The following is a 19,058-nucleotide window of genomic DNA, read 5'->3' as shown; positions in this document are numbered from 1 at the left end:
TTATCAATTAAAACAAATGTCAAATAGTCTGTTTAGGGGAAGGGGGTAAGTGTGGACAATTAGAGTAGGCTGTGTTTTGTATACTATGATGTTAAACATTAAGGCAAAGTGGAATCCCATGGCTCTGATCTCAAGGTGGTCTTCCAGATGTTTGTGTGGGGTGAGATATTAAGGACTCATCTATTATTTAGATGAACTACAACAGCTGGAACTTCGATCTAAAATGAAATAATTATTAAAAATGATAATATTTTACTCGAATTGCATCAGTGTGACCTTGGTGATGCATTTTCATGTTTGGCAACTTGTTTTTGTTTTGTTTATCCCACTGTCCTACCAGTAAATACTTGGGGGAATATGTAGGGTTATATGAAGATGTGCAATTGTTTGTTGGCTGTCTCCCTTTCCCACAGCCAGGTGTCGCTCTAGCCGACATGAGGCTTCTCAAAGCTGTCTGTTGGGTCATGTCCCCGTAGTTCATGAATATTGCGATTTAAAACATTCACAGATACAAAAAGCAGCTACGTCCATCTGATTAAGACATCCAAAAAAAAAACTTTTAATACTTTTCTACATATATCTTTTCTTTATGCTATTAAATTGTTTGATTTCTTATATACATAGTGTACAAATGTGGAGGAAATTAGTTGTCTGTTTTGGAGAAAACATTAAAGTGCAAAAATGTTGCAAATGTTTATTTGACTTGTGCATGTTGTGGCCGATTCCAGTTTCCTCAGCTCTGGGTGAGTAGGCCTAGGGGAACTTTACTTACTGTAGCCTACAAAGGCTTTACTGGCGCCAAGATCTACCTTACCCGAGCTCCGCGAGCGCTGTAACATTAGAACGTTTAATATTTAACGTGGATGCACAACTTACTATGTATAATGTGATGCACTTATACTTCGCCTGCATTAAGTAGTGGGGAAAAAAACAGTGGTAATGACTGACACATGTGTTGTGCCCAACTTATTGCAAGGTTTTGTTTCTGATGGCGTACGGCCAACTTTATTAAATCGGACTTCAAAAGCATAGTCTACACGCAAGGGCAGAAAACATTTTGAGCTGCTAAATGCTAGTCATGGATTTCATCAGGTCCCTTTCCACAGGTGAGTTAATCAAGCACCATGCAGTCTGCATTCATAATCTAGGTGCTTGATTTTCTACACCTGTGAGATGGGACCTGATAAAATCCATAATCATAACATAATTGTTACTGGCAGTACTCTACCAGAAGAGGGAGCTCGAGCGCAGGACATTAATCACTCGGAGGGGGAAAAAAGGCACACTGAAGACCAAGAAGGTTATTTTATTGTACAAAACACGTTATGTAAAAAGAGAGAATGTTTTTTTTACAAACCATTTGGTCACTTAAAGTTGAAAACAAATAACTTAATTGAAAGCATCTAACATGTAGCCTACCTGTACACATTGGATAAAACAAGAGGAGAGCTTGTTCTCAGTAGCACTGTGAATCACATCATTTCCAGCTGAGTCTTTTCAAATCGACTAGTTCAGCTTCCACACCAGTCCCCTTAAAAGACTACTGTTGTTCTCGCGCAATTTGGTCATTTTAGAATGAATACAAGGGAGACCTACTTCATTTAAACAGACTACTTCTGTCCAAGAAGATCTCAATTCACTTAGAATCATCAGACTCCTGGCGAGCCATATCCATGACACTGGACAGGACCAGAGAGGACCATTGGAATTGCATGAGCTGGCATGTTCAATTGACAAGTCACATTTGATAAAGCACACTAGAACACATGTTTTTTTCATGACATGAACATGATGAGTGCAAAATTATGATTACAGATGAACCAGTAATCAATTTGGATAAAGATACAGCCAGACAGTGGAAACATTTGAATGGCACCACATATAGATTTTTTCCATTCCTTTCCCTAATAAGATGGGGATTTCCCCAGGGTTCTCTCGCACCCCATTTTAAAAGGACAGACAATTGGTAAAAAAAAACATCAAGTTTGGTAAAAATCACAAAATATCAGATCAAATAGACCATGTAAAAACTTTAAGCAATATTTCACAAAGTACTGTTCATATAAAAGTGACAATATTGTTCCTTACACAGGAGTAAAATGATTATCATTCACAAGAATGATAAACTATCACCCAATGATATCACTTCAAATCCAGCAGAAGTCGAGGTCTCAAGTAAAGGATGAAGTTAATGCTCAATGTGAAGATTGCAGTAAACAGTATCATTTACACATTAAAACCGTTTGCCTGATCGAGGTAACAAGAAGGCACTATGTGAACGAGGTATTCCTGACAAGTTGCCACTCAGATTCACACAACAGGCCACACACACACACACACACACACACACACACACACACACACACCAAAAGTTTGCTAAAAGTCGTCCACCTTTAGCCAGCCCTTCTGGTAATCCACAAGCAGCTCCAGGTAATATCTCCACTCGGGCTCGCTGTCGTACTTGACCTCGAACACAGTCTGCAGGGGGTTGGGGTGGGGCTCATGGACGCGGAGGACCACTCCGTGGTACCAAACTTCCGACTTGTCCTTCTCCTCGTAAAGGTGGCGGATGCGCCTACCCACCAGGTCTGGGAGGGAAGTGCTCTGCATGGCCTGCTGGGCCGACTGCACGGCCGAACGCAGGACCCAGCGCCGGCGCCGATCCGAGCGGTGGCACGTGGACAGGAAGGGGCAGTAGCGGATCTTTGGGAGGGCAGAGCGGTCTTGGGAGGGCAGGGTGTCAGTGAGGGGGAGGACGCATGCTCGGAGGCGTCTCTTGAGTCTCCTCTCCCTCCTCTCTCTCCTCCTGGAGCGACTCTGTTCCTTACGCCTCCTCCTCCTCCTCCCCTCCCTCTCCCTCCTTCTCCTCCTCTCCTCCCAGTGTCCACACTCATCTCGCTCTCGCTGGTGGTCTTTGGGTCTCCCGTTGCGCTTTTGATGCTTGTCCCGGTCCCTCTTTCGCCGATTGTCTCCGTCCCAGCATCGCTGGGGCTCACCCTTCCCCTCCACAGTGGGGTCAGTCATGTCCGAGACGGCCTGGTAATACGCCTCACTGCTGTGCGCTCCCCCACCGCCCGAGACCTTCCTGAGTTTGAGGATCATCCCAGGATGGCTCCTGACGGCCCCTTGTGTTTTGGCCGACGTAGAGGAGTTGTTCAAGGACGAGGACGAGCTGCAGCGGGACCGGGTGTACACACTGTTCATCTCGGCTGTTTCAGCATCACTGTGCCCGGAGCAGGTTTCGTCCGAGGACACTGGACCACCCCAGTGGCTCCCCAACTCCTCTCCCTGCTCCTGTTCCTCCTCTTTCTTCTCCTCCTGCTCCTCCTCTTGCTGGTGCTGCGCCTCCTGTTCCTCTGGGACCATCTCCACTTTAATGTTCAGCCCCTCCTTGCAGTCGGTGGTGCACACTTCCCAAGCCACCTCCTCTTCTCCCCCAGCCAAAGAATTCACTATGGTCCAACGCATGGGTTCCTCCATATTCTCCGATTCCTCTACAATCTCTTGTTCCTTCTCCCTGCTCCCTGAAGGCACACCAATATCGCTTTCCTCAGGTTCCTGCTTCACCATGAAACAGACCCCCTCAGGGCCCTGAATGCTTTTAGAATCTGGTGGAGACTCCTCAGGACAGCAGGAGGGAGGTGAATTCCCCAAGGTGCCTTTTCCTTCAAAGAGATTCTCTGGTTCGGTCTTGATTGACACATCAGGCACTAAATCTGAAAAACAACAAGATAAGTTGTCACACCTCTGAGTAAACAACCAATGGAAACATGAATGATGTCATTAATGGTTGTTTATTTGCATCAGCCAAGTAAGACTTAGTTCAAGGGTCAACTGTGAGGCAATCACCAGATGTAGGTCATATCCAGCATTCTGTGTTAACGTTAGGTGTACAAGATAGCTGTGCAGTTTATTATGGCTCTACACACTTCACACACCAGCAATTCAGTCCTTTGGAAAATACCAAAAACCTGTGCATGCACGCTTCATTGATAGCGGTACAAAACTGGAGCATGCATTCCATTACATGGGCAGCAACTGAAAGCAATGTGGCAAACAGCATTAACACAGTTGAGTCAGACAAGCACATGGCAAAACATGATCAGCTGCTTTAAAGGCATCCAATGCAGTTTTAGGAGAGTAATTATCAGGTCAGGAAAGAGCAAGTTGCAAGGCTGGTTCAATCCAGACGGCTAGGCTATGGTTGCGCAATGCGCGTGATTTTCCCTGTGACAAGTTAACACAGGATGCCTTTAATGGTCTTCACAGACCTGCTAACCCAGAAAGTAAAACACCTGCATGCAACTTCATTTTTAGACACAACAGCACGTATCTCTTGCTGTAGTAATGAGCGCAGACCTGCATACCAACAAGGCCAAGGCCACTATAAAGCGTGTGGATTAGAAACACAACTGTTGAGCACTACGCTTGAAAAGAGTGAAAGCTGTGAGAAAAAGCCTTAATAAGAGAAAGAGTGTAGAGGAATGGTAGGGAAACTGGGATATATTCTTAGATTTTGAATGCAGACAACTTAAAGGGCATCTTTTGCAACATGTGTCGTTCATTTAACAGATTTATTCAGTAAACCTTACCTCGTATAACTAACATGCATCTGGGCTGAGTATGTCTAAGGAGGCAATCAACACAATCCATATGTGCGACCTTTGTACTTTGCGTGGGGGTTATCCTAAGCACCTTGAGACAAATGATATGGCGCTATATCAATATAACAAATTTAATAGAATAATCTAAATCTGGCTTTAACGATTGTGGTCAAAACTTTTGCTTATTATACTCGTCTTGTTCTCACGTTCTTATTTTAAGTTCTACTACTAAAATGCTACAATATTCCTAAAGTTATACAGCTACGCACTCAAAAGTCTCACAACAGAACTTACGCCCCTCACTGCACCAACAAGAGGCCCGTGTTGCCATCTGTGCAGTGGAGTGAAAAGTGTGCAGATATGAACAGCTGAATCTGAATGTGGCGAACTACAAGGTGAGTCTTCCTGTTCCGACCCATGGAGCCGAAAGACTTGCAGACCGCGGATGCCAAGGTCCTGAACTTGCGTCAGTCATTTCCTTCCCTGGCAGGATCTTTATTTTTATCTCAAAATCCCCTACGCCACCCTCAGCTTGAGTCACAACTTTCAAATGTGTGCTACTGCGGTCTAACCAACCAAACTAGGCTATATAGGGGTCCAACCGCTAGCACCAGCGTCTGCCACTAGTTTGCATCTATGGAGTCCAGTCTCCTTGTTTAGAAATGGACAGGGTGGCTCAAAAAGCGACTGTTTAGCTGTTTGAGAGCTGCTTAGCAACATGGCGAACACAGAAAGCAGAGAGAGGAGAGATACCTGAGGTGTCTTTTTGGCAGCAACATGGGAAGTGGAATCTGCGAAAAAGAAAATGTATACAGAGATGGAATTCAAAACAAAAACAACATGCAAAACATAAATTATATTATTATAAAATAAAACATGGATAACTTAAGAGAAACATGCAGTGGTTTTCAACCTTTACATCTCTTGACTACTGCATAACTTACTGCATTTGACTGCCTGCCTGAATGATGACAGGACCATTACCAAACCTTTTGTCTTTGTCTTATACACTCAATATTGTCCAGTAACTCATAGTTTCCACTCCATCCTACAGAGCATCCATTTCAAATGCTTTGCATAAACAGCCTTCACACATAGAAGTTACCCTGACTGCAGTCACAGTCCAGCTGTATCAGACCCACGGCCCTGCCTAGCAGTGCCTACCTGTACTAACGAACGCTCCCTGAACAGCGGCACTGAATGCTCGGCTTGGCTGTTTTTGTTATGGTTTTCACACGCAAAGGAAAAAAAGAGTTGGATTTGCATTTGATCAGTGCAACAAGGCAAATGGCTGATCGCAGTTGATAAAGTTCACAAGGATTCACATGAAGTCGGTAGTGGCAGTTGCGTCAACGGAACAAAAGAGACCTTTCTGCACCATCCATGACTGGTCAAAAGAATGAGATGGGGGAGTCAGTTAGTATGTTATAGTCCAGCAGACTTGTAAGTGACAAACCATTAGGCCGATAAGTGGAAAAAATATTTTCTGCAAGTCACTGGAATAAAATCTCTACATGAACACATGCACAAACAACAGGCCTTGTTTTGAGTAATTCACATTATTCAGAGCTAGTGTATCAGCTAAAAATTACTGAGTGCGTGTGTGTTAGGTTTGACCTACACCCTAAATTGCATAACAGCTTGTTGTGAAATTGTACAGCTTGTTAAACAGATAAAAACATACTCCATACTACACTAAGCAGCTACATTAAACAGAAATATGCTGTCCTAATACGATCAGACAGCTACATGTTGATGCAATGATTATTTGAATTCTAAAAGGTTATTTATCTACACACTGCATGTCCAATAGCAATAATGCGGTCAACATTCACTGGCCCTGGTTTGTTAGCCAAAGTAGTTTATTTAAACTATGGAACAGAACCAAACTAAGAAACTGCCAGCTGCATTTTCACAATAGTCTGAAATACTACGCTTGATTCTTACTCACTGAAGAGTGAACTTGACTTCCAAGCACCAGGCTGGCCATTACCATAGCGATACTGTAGGCATGAACACCTAAACAAAGCACAGACATTTGGCAAGTCAATCCGCCTTTACTCACCTAGGACTTTACATACGCTGGTGTAGTAAAACAGGTTGAGCACGTCGACGTAAATGTCCGGTAGGTGTCGGAGCGACAGGAGCCTGCGGAGCTTGGATGAGCAGGTGCGCTTCTGCAGCTGGGTCAGGTGCTTCTCCTCCGAGAGGGTGGTGGGCCGCAGCTCCACCCGATGCTCCTGCAGCACCTGGTCGATGAAGGTGCCGTGCACCTGGGGGAACAGCCCCTCCTTCACCACCAGCATGGGTAGGAAGATGCCGCCGGCCCGCATCACGTGCGGGAACGGGCACTCCCCTCGCGTCTCGTAGCCCTTCAGCTTGCCCAGGACCTTCTGCAGAAGCAGGGAGCGCTCGCCAGTCCTCGCCCACACCTCCCGCGCCCTGCCGCCCACCATGGAGGCCACCCGCTGGTGCTTATCGGGCGGGTACGTGGTCTTGTTGCCCAGCTCCATCTTGAACAACCAGTCGCGGAGCTCTTGGGGAGGGGTCTCCGTGGCGAGGGTGTAGATGAGCCTGCACAGAGACAGATGCAGCTCCATGAACTGGTGGCGCGCCTGCCTGAGGACGGAGGCCTCCACCGCGGGGTCAGCAGGGGACTGGAGCGCCGTCGGGAGGCAGGCGGATTTCAGGAGTGGCGGCGGCGGCGGCAGCGGAGGCCGAGGGACGGGCCTCACCGACGTCCGCAGGACCTCAGGCAGGACAATGTTGTAGGTGGAGAGTTTCAGGCACTGAGGGGGAATGTTTTGGAGGTCGACTCGGATGGAGGTCGCTTGGGGCGAAGGCACTGATTTCAGGGCAAGGGTCACCGGTGGCGTTGAGGAGTTCACGGCAGGTCTGACCACAGGCACAACGTCTTTGGCGCTTTTATTGAAAGAAAGGTTAGTCTCCGTGTTGCGCCCTGAGGTCATTTCAACTTTACACTTTGGCACGCCATCCTCAGCCAGTATAGGAGAGCGTCTGTCTGTCTTTTGATCCGTTTTCAGAGGAGACCTGCCTTCTGTGGCATCCGTGCAAGACTCGCTCTTGATGATTTTTTTGTCGCAAAGATTATCCTCTACCGTGTCCTCCTTAGGATGGTCAATTTTCTCCGTTTTCACAGGCAACGTTTCCGTTGTTTCCTCGGAACAGTCCACAGAACGGTGACGCGAGTCACCGCGTTCGTATTTCACATTTCCCTCTGAACTCTTGGGATCTTGTTTGGGCGTGCCAGGTGGTTGAGGAGAGTCCTCGGAGCTACTGCATCGCTTAACCGCAGGCAGCACGCCTGCAGCTTCTAAGTAGAGCTTATAAGGGGCCAGGCTGAACACCTGGTTGATGACCGGCATTGGTGGAGACGGGGCTGGCTTAGGCAGGGCTGCGGCCTCCTGGACCACGTCAACCTTTTTCCGCTTTTTAGCGGTCACTTCCACCTCATACACATCAGCATCACCACTGGATACTTGGTCCCTCGTGTTGAGCCGTCTTTCACAGTTCGCTTTCGCCAACAAGTTCCCATAATGCACCTTTGAGTCGGAGGTGTCAAACGCCTGCTTGTCGGAAGCACTGCATTTCCCGCTAACATCCACAGGGAAGTGTGAGGCGCCCACGTAGTAACTTAGAGGCCTCTTCACACTGCCTGCATGGTGTAACTTCGGACTGCCGTGTTCAAGTGTTTGAGGCTTGGGAGGCACGACTCCAGATTGACTGGAAGGCACTGGAAACGGACACGGAGACGACCCCGGCTGCTCCCTGTGCACGGAGTAGTCGAGCGGCTTCTCCGGGGGGCGAGACGGGAGAGGGCTCGGCGGGTACGGGTACGAGGGGGGCCTCACGGGCGCGGCTTTTGGATGGCTACCGTTCACATGCAGCTGGTAAGGGCGGTAGGCCAGGTGGTCAAAGTTCCTGGGCGTGAACGGGTGCCTGGGGAGACGCATGTGGCAGTGCCCAGGAGGGCCGGCGAAGACGGAGGGGTGCGGGATGTTCTGGGGGAGCGAACACTGGGCGGGAGAGCCCAAGGAGTCCCGTCGCTCTGGAGACGGCGAGGGCGTCCCGTCGCTGTACTTCCTCCTCACGCCCGCCTTCTCCACCTCCGCGTGATCCTGAGGAGGGTAGTACACCCTCGAGCGCTGGGGAACCTGCACGTAGCTCGGAGCGTGGGAGTACTCCGGGTACACTTTCCGCGGAACGCCGTACTGAGCACCGAGCGCTGCCGGATCATACATGTGCGGATGGGAGGAAGGTAAGCCGGGATAGTCCTTGGAGGGGAACTGAAAGCGCTGGCACTGATCTGGGGGGGCACCAATAAATGGCGCACTGCTAGTGGGACTGCATGCATAGCTGCTGTGACTTACATCGCTGTAGACCGGTCCACGCTGGTTTAGGAAAGTGTCCAGGTCACAGTACTCCTCAGGGGCCACCTCTTTTCCGGCCGCCCTCTCCGCACGGGGCTCAGCATGCAAGCCTCTCTGCTCGAGCAGCATGTCGAGGTCCTTCCGTGACGTAGTGAGAGGCACAGCACCACCGTACCCCATCAGCCACTCGTCCTCGTAGACGTTTGCGGGCGTCCGGTGCAGGCCCTGCTCCATGGTGCTGTAGTTGGCCGTGCAGCGCAAGTCCGAGCAGCAGGCGTTGTGACCGTACACCGGCTTGGGTACGGCCAGCCCCACCGGGCCCTCCGTCTGCGGGGAGAGGTTAGCGCCTACCAACGCCTGACGCCTCATAGCAGAAGGTGTTACCACGCTGGGGCTGCTGCTGCTGCTGCTACTACTGCTGCTGCACTGGGCCTGGCTCCTGTCAGGGTAATACCCTGATACCACATGCCTCCGTTTCATAGCCAGCCCCTGCGCCACGGTCAGAGGAGAGCCACTGCAGCCCGCCGGGAGCGACACCTTCTCTTGACGGTAAACGATCGGACTCGTAATTGAGCCCTCTGTGACGGCCGTGGGCACTGTGGGACTCCTGCTGCTGCTGCTGCTGCTGCTGCTGCCGCTCCCCAGATAGGCCACGGAGGGGCTCCACGCCGACGGGTGCTCTCCCCCGCCCCCCTCTTGCCCGCAGAGGCGATAGGAGAAATAGGAGCCATTGTACTGCAGTGCCTCACTGTGGGGGTACCTGGGGAGAGGGCCCAGCATGGGGCGCCCCAGGGGAGCCGTAGCCATCGTGCCCAGCGGCCCGTCGAGCCCGAGCATCTGCCGCGGGGACACGGAGGCCATGAAGCCCTGGGCAGGCTTGCTCATCATGCTGTCTGGTAACTGGGATGGTCTGATCATGGCAAAACCTGCAAAACAGAATAAAAATGTGTTGGTTTTTTTACATTTAAAAAGAATGAATAAAGTAGTCAACTCAAAATCCCTTAATATTCCTAGGCTATAGCATCTCAATGTGTCTGCTGTGAACAGAATGGGAAGAGTGAGGAAAAAGACAACAGAAGGAAAAGAATGTGTAAACACCAAAGGAATGACAACAATAATAAAAAAAGCTATGTCCTCAGACAGAAAATACAAGATTGCACTTTCATCCACTTTCTACATTTTAAAACAAAATACTTTTTTCAGGCCTGGAAATTTAAAGCCAGGAGAAAAAAAGAAGAAGAAAAAAAAAAACAGGCCACTGGCAACACACCAGGCCCATCAAAACAGCCAATGACACATAATTACTTAGAACACATATGTACTCATGGCCACAGTCCAAAACTGAAATGTGATAAGGCGGGTACCACGAGAAACTTCTCTAACAAGCCAAACTATATTTCTCACCAGCCAGTTGCACCTTGTAACAAACACCATTTATTGAGCCAAGACAATTACCATTTATTTGGGGTATATCGATGTTGTCGTCATTGTAGTAGTAGCCAAGTTATAAGTTCAGGCTGAATGCCATATCAGCACCAATGGCTATTTTTTAGGATTATGCTAAGACATCATTATCCATAGAGCCAAGAGCTGTGCTGTTTTTCAGATGCAACCTGTTCTTGGATTTCCCATTTCTATAAATTCATCATATCATAAGGCCTATTTGAAAGGTCATTCAAAAAAAATCTGTACTCTGTCACTATGGGTGCACAAGTCTACACAAGTCTACCCACTGAGGAGCGGTGGTGCACTCCCCCAAGCTGTGGCACAATATGCTTTGACGTGGCACATCTTTACAGGTGCGCTGTGTGGCTGAGATAACGACCACAAACAGAATCACACCCACTTCCATTTTCCGTTAGGAGGCTCGCCCAACCAAACACAGCTTCCTGTGATGTGTTGACATCAGGATGAGTGAGCGGCATGCAGAATGGCCTTGAAATCAATCAAAACATAACCCTATGAAAAAGCTGGAATTAGTACAACAACAAAGTACAGTTTCTTCTTCAATGCAAGTTCCTCTTGATTCATTTGAAAAGCACCACCATTAGAGGTCATTCAGCAGTGATCAGTAGATCAGACTGGTGGTGGAATCCATTTTGAGTGTATGCAAGTTTGAGTAAAAATGATCAATATTCACTGCCAGCGTATTGATGAAGTATCACAAACATCAATGACTTTATACATGCACAATCTAATTATAGGCTACTTTTTTGTTTCCTGATTATTTTGCTGAGTTCATCTTCACTGTCTCAACTTAAATGAGGGGGAAACAATCAGTACAAGAAAAGATCATTAGTCAGGCTTGAACAAACGCAGCATCATGAATCATGATTTATCCAATGTCCTAAACAAACAAGGGAGTATCCGTTATGAATCCATAAAGAGATCTGTGTCACAGGTTTAACAAGTAGAGAAGAGTAAATAACTCTTACATGAGATACTCGAATCATGACCTCTTTTTGGTAAGACCGCAGTACCTCCTCTGACATTTCTGACTAAAATTATATTCAGATTTTCACAGCCACTTGGATGCAATGATGGATGAAGAAAGCGACAATAGTCACAATAGAATTTTCAGATAGCACAGTCCTCTTCGTGGCTCTTGGGGACTATCATGAGAGAGGCGGGAAAATACTGCCAGACTGCCCTGATGATGCAGGCTATTTTTCCTCATTTTGTTGTTTGTCTTCGAGCATTCTCTAGAGAGAGGTGATAATCCAATCTCTAACATCATTCATAATGAAGCCTTGTAAGAGAAACATCAATACTTGGCAACCCCCAGAATATAAATATTAAACTGAAATACACACAATCATTATGGCCATACAGTGTGTTCTCAAAAGCATATAAACTACAGAGCCTCAAGACACTGGTCCCCTCTGCCCCATAGAAATCACTGAAGTTTCATTATAGCATCCTTACTATGTAACTCATGCATTAGCCAGCAGTGTGACCAGAACTGCTGAATCAAATGTCAGCAAGTGTAGCTGACAGAATGCAAACTGGTTGGCCGCTGTGATCTCCAATTGTGAAATGTTAGTTAATTGCACAATAATGGTGCTTTGTCAGTGTCACGTTGATTAGAAGAAAAACAGAAACTGTTCACAAATACGGTGAAGTAAACTAAAACAAAACAAAAAAAATCTTCCTTCCAAAAATGCTAATAATTTCTAACCAGTTCTGGCCGGGTGCAGAGAAAATCAAAGTTGATGGCTCTGTGTAATACAGTAAGTCACGACAACTTTCAAGTCTGGTGTGAAATTAACAAAGATTGACTAAAATGAACAGTATGCCTACCTACCAGTGAACTGTGACATTTTCACTCTGAAGGCTTTGTGCTGTATCTAACTAATCACTCTAGCTGCCATTTCTCATGCTCATGTGAATTGTCTTTGTACTACTTTCCTTCTCACTTAGTCCCCCGCCCACAACACACACACACACACACACACACACACACACACACACACACACACACACCACTGTTCTCTTCATCTAGAGCTCTTCTCCATTTTGATACACTTAAATGTCAAGCATGAGTTTGATGCAAAGGCCAATTATTCTGATATTTTGGCTACTGGCTTAACAACTGGGTGTTAATGTGCTTTAATTCCCAGACCTGCCTCTGGATCTTTGCTCTCATATTCAGGTGCAAGCTCGAGCTATATCCTGGAGAGGTTTTCATTTTCACTGATTATTTTTTTAGCTTGAGTTGCACTGAAGAATCCACACTAGCAGAAAGTTAAGACAGAGGGGCAGACTGCGTTCAGACTTCAGAGCCATTATCCCATTTGAACCACAACCGCCTGTTATAATGAAACCCGGCATAGATCAAAATATAAACAAACGTCATCTCTGCTTCCTAAATCTTGCCTAGCACTGAAAAGAGGTGGCCTATTAGTATGCCAAAACCGGTGACTCGGGCGTCGCTTAATTGCGGTTGAAAACATTCGGGGTTTAGCCAGAGCCTAAACGGTTCTCATTATTCCAGTTTCACGTTTGATACATTCATTCACCGACTAATAGCCTTTGCACCATATTGATTGCATTATATGGACTATAATATTTTGACAATTAAAGGATGACCTGTTGCTTTCTGTTATGCTTAGCATAAGAACAACGAATAATTGAAGACTCACTAATTCCTTTCTACAAAGGCAAAGGTAGGCCTACAGGCCAGAACCGTTTGGTCAGTGAGTGCAGGGCAGGCTGATAAACTAACTTGATTTTGTAAATAACGAGAGCTGCATTACTCGTCCTTGTTGCCTTTATGATTTCCTTATAACCAAACGCAAACAATGCCATGCATGTCCAACCCTACTGCTTGTATGTTTGATAGTGTTCCATTGCATCTCAAGGTTTAATGATCGGAACTACGGTTTCATAATATGTTAGTCAACTGATGGGATATATTATTCGGGGCTACGCTACACTCAAAACATTCAGGGCCGAAGCCCCAACAAAATCGGCTGGCAATTTTACTGACTAATAGTGTAGTCTACAATTTGACGTAGCCTACAGTGATAAAATGCAAAAAGCAAATGTCTTTTGCATGTAGCTTACCTGTGTGCTAGAAAGACTATATGCAAATATTACTAGCTAACAACGTTTACATCACTCTGCCGGTCAGTATACGTTTTGGCCACCAACTTGCCACGACTTTGTTGTGTTGATTTTCGTTTCTATCGCAGAACCAACAAACAAGAAAACACTTAGACCGGAAAATCACAATTGTGATCGTTATCTTGACAAATTATTTGACTCGTTTAAACTTTACGAAAATACCAAATTTCCCTCAGACGTCCTCCTTGTATGCATGCATGCATGTGTAGCGTTAACGTTACTCACGTGGTTATAGGAGACGCACGCCTTTGAAACTTATTTAGCAGTTTGGCCGCAAAGGAAATTAATTTGTCCACACACATTCTCTAACAAACCGCAGGCAACAGTATACTAACAAGCACAAAGGAAAAGGTCTAGCAGCTAGGTTCAGAGTAAGATTCACACTGTGACTAACATCCGAATTAGTCAGAAAGCATTTACTTGATCCTTACCTGAATGATGGTTAAGCTATTGCTTATGTCTCAAACCATATCTCATTGTACCAAGACATTGAGACAACTAAATATAAGTATCGCGTAGGCCTAATTAATTAATTCCTTCACTCAAAAACAAAAGAATGCGGCGTTTCCATGTCAGACAGTCTCGTCACAGGAAGGCTGTTCCATTCTCAGCCGTGTTTTGCACAGCATGCGCGCTCAAAGTCCTCCAATTTGACGAGTTGCTCAACAGCCAAGAGACACAAGAGAGAGAAGGCGGGGTCAAGGATTCATGTCACGTCATGAATTAATGATCTTCATACCAAGTAGGTTAATTTTAAAAAGCGAATGCAACCTTCGAGGTGTTCTGAGCGTTGTTAGCGCATGGTAGCCTATTTTTCTTTACTTTTTCTCTGTCTGAGATTGTCAGACCGGATCCGTTCCAAAAAACAATGCTGCCTGTGAAACACCTCATGTGAGTGAGCCTCAAATGACCTCATGTGAACCCATATGCTTCTTTTACTTTTTAAGTGACACCAGACTGATGTGACTTGGATCATATACCTTTTCAAACTGATTTAGTAGGCTATTGTTGTGGAAAAATGTTCCCCTATGCGAATCCAATTATCACTAATTGATACTAATTATCACTTAACTATATACTAAATAGCCTACTAAATAGCACTCTGGAACAAAGCGTCCGTAGGAGACAATGCAGACAGGAGACTTCTGGTAGACTGTTGATCTTTATTCCCAATATTGCAATGATAGTAGGCCTACAGCGAAAACAAAGTTTCAAGCTGGCAGTCAAGACAATAGAGGGAAAGTGAGGTGTCGTCCGCTGGGGTGCCCGATGAACGTCCTGCCTGGGATGGCGGGGGTCTAGTCTTAGGCCTATATACCTGAAACACATTTCTTGGTGTCCCCGCTCGCATCCCCCATATTCTTTTAGCCAATCAGCGTAAAGTTTATGCAATTTTCCTAGGAACTTGTGTTCTTGTGTTTTCTTTGCTTTGATATGTCAGGGGGATGATATAGATTCTCTCTTGGCAACTCCCTTCTTGACATCTCTATTATGGATGGTTGTTGCAATGTGGTCCGAATTAGGTATGTGCCGAGTTGTCTGATGCACAGTGTGCCTCACATTGTCCTATCTCGGAATCTGCCAGCGGATGACATCCCCTCTCCCTTGATCATGAGGATCAGCCCTAATATGGCGTTTCCGTCCCATATCATTCTTTGGTTTGTTTAGATGATCAGTTAAGTTAGTCTAGAAGAAAGCGCATTCAGCAAAAATAGAGGCCAATGCTGATGCTGGTGTTTGCAGAAAAATGCCAGACACAGGAACACATAAGAACATATGCAGTAGGCCCAATGTTAAAGCTTATGAACCATGAATGCATCCTGTGAATTCTGACTAAAACATCACATATAATCTGAAAACCACCACAAAAACAAAGACACATTTTTAATTTGGCCTATTTTGTAGGCCATATTTTTCACCTATATGTAGCCTATGTTGGCAAAGCCTCCTTTTTCTGTGCACTGGTTGCTTGACTCCAACCAGTTCACGAATTTCATTGCATTGATTAAACACTGTTGATTGAATTATTCTATTCAGCATCATCATCATAGATGACTAAATTAGAAAGCAACATTGTTCCGGTAGCTATTTAAAAACATGTGAATCACTGTTGGTCTGCCATAACCAGATGCAATCATTTTTTATCATTGTTGCATCATGTAGGCTCCGTGTCTGTTGGTAGAATCTAATTGTCTGTCTCTTAGGATCCATGTTGGATGCTGTGCAGTCTAAACACAACGCTGCTCTCCAGCCGACTCCCTGGGGTCCGCAAGCTGTGAAACGCACCCTTGGGGGTTTTGCTGGGGGGCTTCACCCCCAAAGACCATGCCTCAAATCTTCCAGTATCTGTGGTTACCATGGAGATGAACCTGAAGGGCAATCAAAAGGTGACACCCGTTTCCCTTTAAAGAGATCATAATTAATGGAGAATTCCCACAATTACAATGGAAACATGCACCGTAATCAAATGTGACTTTGATATTGCTCATAATTAGGCGTACTGCTCCCTTATCGCCAGTGCTTGTCATGCACTGTAATGTACGATGCTGTGAGTTAGCACAACTTTATTATTATTATTATTATTATTATTATTATACAAAAGAAGAAACAGTTGGAACACTATATGGCACAATATCGTAATGAATAAACTGAGAACACCTACTCTTTTGAGTCTGGGGAGTCTGCGCTGTATTTCTACTGCACAAGAGGCATGATCAAGGGGCATAGTTCAAATGACTCTATACGCTTGGAGCCCTTCAACCAATCAGACCAATGATCTGGGTGCGCCTGGTGGATAAGCCAGTGTGTGATTGGTTCCAGCAAGGAAGCAGGAGAGGTGCAGGGTTCCAGCCTGAGCTGCATGGCGAAATCCAACCGCTGGCAGATCGGGCTGGATTTACCTACAGTAGCCTGGCTAGCGCCTACCACTTCTCAAATGAGACGTGGTCTGGCAACCAGACGTTCCTTTTCTCGTAGTTGAAAAAATGCCCTGATCCGTTCATTGGGCGCCACGGATATCTATCAAATGCGTCTGTGCATAGCTCATCATGGTCTTGCTTCCCCCCCTGTTCTGTGATTGGTCCCCTATCTCAGACAAAAATTAGGGAGGTAGTTTCCAGACTGCCTTGGCAGCGTGATTGAAATCACCGCGCAAGGCAAGATGGGAACACCCAGGCTATACCAGTTACCATACCCAACAGGCAAAAAGCATCAGCAAAAAGAATAACCCATTTGAGAAGCAATCATGATTCCTGAATACCTTTATCGAATGATACGCAATCACATATTCATCGATGCTTTGGTGAAACTCTCTTCTTGCTTGATGTAATGCCATGATATTATTAATTTCTTGTAATAGATGATTATTTGAGAGTGCCAATACATCCCTGATTTATGCTTGTCTTCTTCAAAGCACTTCCAGAGAATTCCCCTTAGTGTTAAGCGAAATGTCAGTCCACTGCAGGCAGAAGATATGGTGTCTTCCATACATGCTCTGGATTCCAAGGTGCGGAGAACATGAGTGATTGTTCCTGCAGCCCAAGTGACACAGCAACACTTGATTGTGGGTTCAGTTTGCAGTTTGTGGAAATGATAGCCTAGACTTTTAGGTCTCAATGTCTGTAGACGTCTCCATCCAACAAACAGAATCTACCTGTTCACCAATCTGTGTGTTTGGACTGGAGAGCCATCCTCTACGGAAAGTGGTCAAAATCACCATTGACATTTTCTCCTCAAAGAGTGACATGTGCTAAAAGACTGCCGGGAAAGTCAAGGAAGTCTGCATGCCACTGAGTACCGGTACATCTCTTATCCCCTGCTGGAAAAGGGATGTGTTTCTAGTGTCTGAGCTTTAAGCAGGTCTGCCCAAATTGGCACCTGATTTGGAGTAGCAACTATGCAGAATTTGTCAGGAATGTATATGTGCTGGAAATCCTCAACAAAGCTTCAGTGTCACTCAGAGATCTGGAGATTTTCCTGGAGCTATTTGAGACATCCACACTGGAAAGGCATCCAGCTTGAAGCGTCAACACAACGTCCAAGTCAGGTCAACACAATGCTCCTCTCACAATGTTTTTTCATGCTGAATTGCAGAATTACGTGCATGGGGGCTGTTGCTCAGCTGTTGCTCGGCCAAGTAAACACATGCCCAGGTATTCAAAGATCAACCATTTCTGGCCAAGTCAGAGGGACAATTGCCTGGCCACATGCACTGCATGTTTTTCTGGTGGACCTCATGCCTTCTGTTAATAGAGGAGAAGGGAAGATAAGAGAAGAGAACTGCTTTTATTGTCGTATATTTGATCAACAAACTTGAGATTGCCACTATTTTGTGTTGACATGAAGGCACGGCACATATAATATAACATATACATAGGACAAGATGAGAAATAAATAATTTGAGTGCGCTCGTTTGAAACTCTGTTTGAAGTATTAGGGTAATGTTTGTCTCATCTCACCTCAGACCCTCTCTTTGTTTACTTTGTTCTGCTCTTAACCCTGCCGCAAAGGTTTATTTTAGTGTCTGGTTTCCAGCCTTTGATAATTTCACTCAAGGTCTTGGTTTGTATGCACTGGATGGGCCATATTGATTTATCAGTGTTTACTTTAATTCACTGGAGTTTATTTTTAACCAGCATGGGTTTGAGAAGTCATTCATGTGGATGTTTCCACTGAATCCAATGGAGTTGTGTAGAGGGAGAAAGATAGAACATGTGATGATGAGGCAACTACTTACATCAGTGAATACCAGTTGGAACCAACAGACTGACACCCGTTTCAGGATTTCCTGAACATTTTGCAGACTCTCCTTCCTTGCTTGCTTCCTTCCTTCCTTCCTAGATAAACTAATGTCAAAGTTGCAAACAGTGCCTTTTATTGTTTAAACTGAAATTCTTCTTGTGTCCACTTGCGTGCCTACATGGGCTTATGACATGTATAGCGCCACAATTGAGAGTGAGAAAGATTCATCAATTGTGCCAATGATTGATTTATGCAGAGGAGAATAAGCATTAGTGGACAATGTTGTAGAGGTGAGGTGAGCATGTCAGCACAGTAAACGGCATCACTCAGGTGAGGTGTGAGCAGGATGCGTTGCCAGGTATCTGGTGACAGCGCTGTACTGTTCTACCCCACCCCCACTCCTCCCAGACACCAGGGCCAGGGATGAGCACACAGACTCACAGAGTTACATCAGCTGAACCGCATGGGAGCTGAGAGATGGCACAGGGGCATTCCTTGGCACCATCTCAGACGCGCACATGCAAACACGCACGTACATACACAGATGCAAACAAACACACACACACACACACACACACACACACACACACACACACAAAGGCGTGGGTAAAAGCAGGAAGCGTCAAAGGTGTTTACCTAACATGTGTGACAGTTAAACACACAACAGTCTTTTGGGGGTAAAGACCTGAGTCTAGTT

The 19,058-nt window shown here is 45.8% G+C and overlaps 2 protein-coding genes across 4 annotated transcripts in view; one reads left to right on the top strand and one right to left on the bottom strand.

Annotated features, from left to right (window-relative positions):
- The window catches only part of arih1 (ariadne ubiquitin-conjugating enzyme E2 binding protein homolog 1 (Drosophila)), a 24,558-nt gene extending 23,863 nt beyond the window's left edge, over window positions 1-695 (top strand). For both annotated transcript variants that reach the window (XM_062546696.1, XM_062546695.1), the window contains exon 14: window positions 1-695. This exon is cut by the window's left edge and continues 2,557 nt beyond it. The gene's annotated coding sequence lies outside the window, so the exon portion shown is untranslated.
- Window positions 696-3,565: 2,870 nt separating this feature from the next.
- Window positions 3,566-14,259, bottom strand: c10h15orf39 (chromosome 10 C15orf39 homolog). 2 transcript variants are annotated; one of them, XR_009940383.1, is made up of 4 exons: window positions 14,053-14,259; window positions 6,670-9,921; window positions 5,358-5,991; window positions 3,566-3,716 (listed from the first exon to the last, which is right to left on the bottom strand). XR_009940383.1 is itself a non-coding variant. In XM_062547052.1 (4 exons), the coding sequence occupies exons 2-4, from the start codon at window positions 9,911-9,913 to the stop codon at window positions 3,711-3,713; spliced, it is 3,288 nt and encodes a 1,095-aa protein (XP_062403036.1). In that variant the 5' UTR covers window positions 9,914-9,921; window positions 14,053-14,259; the 3' UTR covers window positions 3,566-3,710. The 2 variants fall into 2 exon arrangements, 1 of the variants encoding a protein (XP_062403036.1); XM_062547052.1 differs by having other exon boundaries at window positions 5,358-5,395.
- Between the last annotated feature and the right edge of the window lie 4,799 nt (window positions 14,260-19,058).

Source organism: Sardina pilchardus, chromosome 10 (assembly GCF_963854185.1).
Source record: "Sardina pilchardus chromosome 10, fSarPil1.1, whole genome shotgun sequence".
Lineage (NCBI taxonomy): Eukaryota > Metazoa > Chordata > Actinopteri > Clupeiformes > Clupeidae > Sardina > Sardina pilchardus.
Note: the sequence above shows the minus strand (reverse complement) of the source record. Positions and strands in the feature narration are given on the sequence as shown.

Excerpts from the sequence above, each read along its gene's own strand:
- c10h15orf39 (XM_062547052.1), bottom strand. The coding sequence starts at position 9,913 with ATGATCAGACCATCCCAGTTACCAGACAGCATGATGAGCAAGCCTGCC. Across the intron at positions 5,396-6,669 it reads CAGCGTATGTAAAGTCCTAG|ATTCCACTTCCCATGTTGCT; the intron begins GTGAGTAAAGGC and ends TCTTTTTCGCAG.